This window comes from Argiope bruennichi, chromosome 9 (genome assembly GCF_947563725.1).
Source record: "Argiope bruennichi chromosome 9, qqArgBrue1.1, whole genome shotgun sequence".
Lineage (NCBI taxonomy): Eukaryota > Metazoa > Arthropoda > Arachnida > Araneae > Araneidae > Argiope > Argiope bruennichi.
The window spans coordinates 90,455,656-90,461,882 of NC_079159.1; the positions used below are offsets into that span (position 1 = coordinate 90,455,656).

The 6,227-nt window shown below is 25.3% G+C and overlaps 1 protein-coding gene across 1 annotated transcript in view; it reads left to right on the forward strand.

The window, feature by feature from the left end:
- LOC129984312 (transcriptional protein SWT1-like) overlaps nucleotides 1-2,918 on the forward strand; it is a 40,691-nt gene extending 37,773 nt beyond the window's left edge. The window contains exons 21-22 of the mRNA XM_056094173.1: nucleotides 1,198-1,268; nucleotides 2,203-2,918. Of these exons, the coding sequence (XP_055950148.1) occupies nucleotides 1,198-1,268; nucleotides 2,203-2,290 (159 nt within the window). The 3' untranslated portion in view covers nucleotides 2,291-2,918. The remainder of the gene's footprint in view (nucleotides 1-1,197; nucleotides 1,269-2,202) is intronic.
- The last annotated feature ends 3,309 nt before the right edge of the window (nucleotides 2,919-6,227 follow it).

Here is a 6,227-nt window from a genome sequence, read left to right on the forward strand (position 1 = left end):
AGCTGTGGAGACAGATTTAGTATCAACAAAAATATTGTTGAAAATCTAAAAGATTCTTTAATTGGTCTAAGAATTTTTATCATATAAGCTTTTATGTAGGTGTTTTAAAAGCTCTGATTTCAAAAGATTTGCTTCAGTATGGCAAATGAATTAACTGTTATAAAGCTTTAGAAGAGCAGAGAGAGAAGGATTTCAATAACTGAAAAGCAGCATTGCAAATGAAATTGTTGTAAAAGGAAAAAAATTAAATTGATCTGCAGAAGTTGTAAAAAGTGATTTTTAAATATATGAACCAGCAAATTAAAAAATTATCTTATTTCTTAGTGTTTTTTTTGCTAAGCAATCATTAAATGGTTCATGTCATAATAGTAAAAATGTTATTTTGTGTTTTATTTCATTCGAGTCCTTAATTTTGTGTGACTTACAATTAAAGGGCATAAGAGATGATCACCCCCCCCCCCACCACCTTAATGTGTAATTTGTTTTGTTAAATTCTAGACAATAAATAAAGATAAATTGTTTTTCCTATATGTAGATATAAACATCCATTTAATATACTATTATTTTGTGTAATGTTAAATTGTTGCTACCTTTCTTTGCTTTTTCCGATCGATAAAACTGGAGTATTATTAATTCCTTTGCATATATGTACAGGAGAAAACAGAGAATTTTTATTCCAAATTTCAGTGGTGATTCTGTTTCAGTCAAATTTATTTATCACAATCAAAGGAAGATTTCATTTTATTTGGTTTCTTGAGATAAAATATAAAAGTTGAAAATTAAAAGTAAACATAAATTACTTTATATGTATGAAGCATTAATATTAAATTCTGCAGTAACTATTTATGTAGAAAATTTTACATACTAGATTTAGCCCTACTGCCATTTAAATGAAAAATCATTATATTCAATTTTAAATGAAAAAAGTAATTTAATTGAAAAATTTTGGTTCTAATTTTTTTTAGAATATTCATAACAAGTATGATTGAGAAAGTAAAATGTTCTTCTACATTAATTTACCTATAAATAATTTAAGAAAATCAATCATTTATATTTCATGAAAGGTCAGTATCTAAGGTCAGGTCTTTTTTAAATCTCATTGGTATTTACATGAACTCTTGAAAAATATTCCTAAAAATATCACTTTTTTAATATTATATTACATTCAACTCTTTTTTTTCCCCCTTCTCATTTTAGGTTGAAAGGATAAGTGTTCAACACTTTTCAGCAAAGGTTGTTGAAAGATTTTGTCGCTTACCTGAAAACAGGTATGTATTTCTGGATTTTGAAAATTGTATTTTGTTGTAATTAATTAAACTATAGGTACTAAATTAACTATTTTTGTTGTCTATTCCATTAAGGACAACTTTCATCTTATAAGTAATCTAAATAAAACATTTATTAGATAAATAAGCTAATATGTCTTATATTTGTTATTAAATTAATTTTTTACATAAGATAATGCAGAAAAAAGAGGTATTAAGTTTTGGAAATTTTAATTATTATCTATAAAGCATACTTGTATTATTCACTTTTACAGTTGATACTTTATAACACTGAAAATCTTTGTTTTTACATCTAGCATGATTCTAGATTTAAAAAAAAAAAAAAAAAAAAAAAAAAATTAAGTCAGCAATATTGTATACATTATTTAAAAAAAAAAAAAAAAAAAAAAAAAAAAACATTTTTTTTAATGGATGTATTTATAATTTAAAAATATTGTGCACAATGTATAATTTAAATTATTTAGCACTAGTATAAATTACTAGCATTTTTACAAAAACGTTATTTTGATTAGAAGTGAGGGGATATAAAAAGAATTACCACGAATGATAATATTTTCTATTGGATAGATATAGCTGAAAGAATTCTGAATTTGCCTTTAATTTGATAACCTGATAATTACTATAATTTCGTAATTTGTTTTGTATAATAATATAAACATTATAAGGCTAAAAAACAATAGAAAATGAAAGAAAAAAAAATCAAACCAATTTTTAGATTTTAGAGTGTATTTGTATATGATATATTTCAATATATAGATGCAGATTTCAGTTCACTTCATGTATCACTTTGTTGATATTATTAAGTGTTACATTTGATGCTACAATCACAATGAATAAGCATTTCTACTTAGCTATAAGAAAACCTATTGTTGTTTATGGCTATTTTCTTACATAATGTTTACATTTTTCATTTCAGACCAAGAATAGAAGAAGGATACAAACAGTTACTTAATTTCCATGAGAAACTTGGGAATGCACTTCATGTTTTGTTGACAGAAAAATAAACAATTTGAACAAAAAAAAAAAAAAAAAAAGACTTATAGTGTAGTACACTGTAGTGCTTAGCACTTGTTTGGACATGTTTAATTGGAACAAGTTAAAAACATATTTTAATGTTGCATTCATTGCTCATTTTAAATGTACTTTATTGAAATTCAAAAGCAGGTTTCTTAATTTTTTTTCTATGTGTACATATTTTAAAATCTGTATAAAATTTCATCGCTATGTCTCTTGAGCTTTGGGCAGAAAAATAGTCTTTAAGTATATTTGTCAAAATTATTTTGAACTTAATTCACAGTGAATTTAAAATAAAGAAGCTGGAATTGTCTTGCCATTTATTTTGTCACAATTACATGTCAAATTGTGTAGAAAAATTACATATTAATTAGGAAGAAGAAAAAAAAATCAGGAAGGAAAAACATTTAGTTCTTGGCAATCAGAAAATATGAAAGATTTTATAAGAAGTCCCATACTTTTGAAAGGAAAATGAACAGTTTCCTTATAAATGAAATTATACATTTCCATACTTTCTATTATGAATACTTTTGTATTATGAATTTCTCATTTCCATTCTAATGAAATGATATTTTTTAATAATATAATCAACCATGACTCATTTCTGTTATGTTGTCATACATTTAAGTTACTTTGTTCTATTATGAATACTTTTGTATTATGAATTTCTCATTTCCATTCTAATGAAATGATATTTTTTAATAATATAATCAACTAAGACTCATTTCTGTTATGTTGTCATAAATTTAAGTTACTTTGTAATTAAGTCATTTCTCATTTGTGTTGTTTGAATGTATTGTGTATTTACATTTTATTCAAGAATTTGATGAATTGTTTCTATAGTTTGGTAATTCTTATTTAAGGGTAGTTTCAGAACATAAATTTAATCATAAACCCATTCTTTAGATAAGGAAAGATTTCCTTATTTAATTCATATTACCTTTTTATATTTAATTATTTCTTTACTATTAAAGTTGATGTTTCTTTATCAGATAATATGAAGCATACTAGAGAAGCTTGTATATTTTTTATTTCTTGTAAATCGCCTATTTCGCCTCTGTATCATTTGTTAACATAACGTCCTCATGTGGTAATAAAATGCCCTCTATATTGTTTTCTATTGATTCAGAAGGTCACAGTACAATCTAGCACATATTTGTCCTGTGAAGTTTAAGTTGTTTTTATTTTTAAAAAATATGTAGCCTGTTTATTTTCATATTCTAAATGTGTTAATTTGTAAGACAGTTTTTGAAATACAGATCCTATAATCAGTATATTTTTTTTCTAAAAATATAAATATTTGAAATTCATTTTTTAAACCATTTATTTTATTTATCATATTATGTTCATGTGCATTTATGTCAGTACAGTGCAATAAGTTGTGCTTGTTTTATCTGTATCAAAATCCTTTCTCTGAAGTTTCATTTTTAAAAACATTGTATATTAGTTTTTCAAACTTTGCTATTAAGATTTTCAAAACTGCCATACACAATCTGTGATATCATTGTGTATATACATTTTAGTGTTTAATTTTTGTTCAAAGTTTATGTCTTATTGTAAATAAATTTTTAATTCATTGATATTTTTCCTATTAGTTTTATCTTAAATAGCATGTTTATTTTTGATGAAATATTTTTAAAAATGAATGTAGAATTCCTTTAATTTTAAACACTTTTTCAGTATGTAGATGGTACTGTTTATCCGTATTTGATTACAATGAAAGAGACTAATTAAACATGCATTTTTACAACTTCATAATATTTTATATTTATACATCATAATAATGGGATATATATATATATATATTAGAGAAAATAGAATTCAATTCCTTTAAGTGCTCAAAATATGAAGGATTAAAATATGTAATTCTTTCTCTCATGAATTGGTCAGAAGTTTTTGTGACATTTCAAACTACTAATGAGAGAAACATCTGTGGTAGTTTCAAATTTAGCTTCAGACGATAGTAAATTAATCTCTAAATTAGACCCCTCCCCAAATTTGTTAATTTTGTTGCACTGATATAGAATTTAATTAAGCAAGAATGACACATTTCCACTGAAAAACGGATTTTCGGAACTGAATTTTTTCATTCTTGAGATTAATTTTGTTTTATGCAAAAATTCTACAATATTTTTTATGTTTCAATCTTTTTTAATTGATCAATTTATTATGCATTTTATCACTTATTTAACTTCTGAGTATTTATGTTTGACTTAATTCATTAATTTATAAAATGCGGCAAAAGGGGTGTTCCAAATCTGTGTTGTCTCTGATAATATCTCATTTTAAGTTATATCAGGATATTTAAAATTATGGTTCATGTTTGAATGACAAAGTTACAGCAATTCTATTCATACACCATCACAAACATACTGTTGTGAAGACAGAAATCTGGTGAATTTCACCAGTATGCTAAAGATATTTCTGAGGGACTGAAATGTATGCTCCTTCTCTGAAAAAGTATATTTTGTTTTTCAATAAGTTTATTTGTTGATAGGTTTTCTCATAAGGAAGTGTGCTTACTGCAATGACTCTCTTGACATAACTTCTGGAAAATGAATCATAAGTTCATATATTCAGTCATAATTCTTAGTACTGAAAGTAGTTCTTGTTTAAAGTTTATATACGTATATGCTTAAATATGTATACGTTTCGCTTATGATAGTTTGTGAAGTCGATAAGTTGAATGGTTATGATGGAATATGAACAGGTAAAACATATACTGTAGAAAGCTTAAAATTCCCTGATGAAATCATAGATAGGTCATCATGCTCACTCGGCAATATGCTATAAGAGATTTCTGTGCAACATACATTTTTGTATATAGATTGTTCGCTAATAGCATGCGTTTAATAAATGAGTACCTCTTTTTTTTACTCTATTAAGAAGCATACACACGCATGTACAGGACTTTGAATTTTAAAGAAATCTGAGTCCTTGTGACGAACACACTCTTGCCTAAGGTACACAATCTTATGCTGAAGGAGGATCAGAGGGGAAATCATTTTGCTGATACATTAACAGCATGCTAGCGATAAATAGAAGCAAAAAATCCACCAAAGGTCTCAATCCGAATTCATGCCAAAGATGGATATTTTGTTGCTATTGTTCACCAACAGCATGCAATTATAGTGCAGGGACCAATTTTTTTCTCTTAGTATTCTAAAATATTCAGCTCTTGTGTATGTGACACGAAAAATAAAAATTATCTCTCATGTTTATTTATAACCTTACCCAAATTCCACAATTTTATCTGAGATTGGTATATAACCTTTATTATAGGGTATACAAGAAAGTTTTGGGGAAACCATTACCACTGTCTTAGTCTCATACAGGATGTCTACTGTAATCATGGATAATTTCTAAATTCTTAGGGACAGGAAAAGGGTTGCATTTGGAAGAATACTTTAAATAACAATAGAATTATATTCTTATGTTTTTTGTACTTATAAATGTATATTGGTTGAAAAAATATGAAATTTAAAATTTTATATAAGTATCCCAATATTATTAGTTAATTCGGTTTTTAAAAAAGTTTCACTTTACTTTGACAAGAATTGGATGAATTATAAAATCTTGAATTTCATTATTTTAGACCAATTTCTTTTTCACCTTAAATGATTTCTAATTGTCAAAGACAGACAATCAGATTCTTCAATGTATTTTTTTCAGAAAATTCAAAAATTATTAATTATTATGCTGTATTATTTGCATAATAATTTAGCAATCACATTTCATTTTTTTATTCATTGCATTTTTTAAAAGCTAGGGTAAACTAAGAATATGAACTAAAAATGTTTATTATAAAGCTTTATAGGAATAAATATTACAATTTCATTTCAAGAAATATCAAATGAATATGTGATGGAATTTCATTTCAGTTCCTTTTTTATTAACGCCATTTAGAAAATTTGAACTCTGAATACA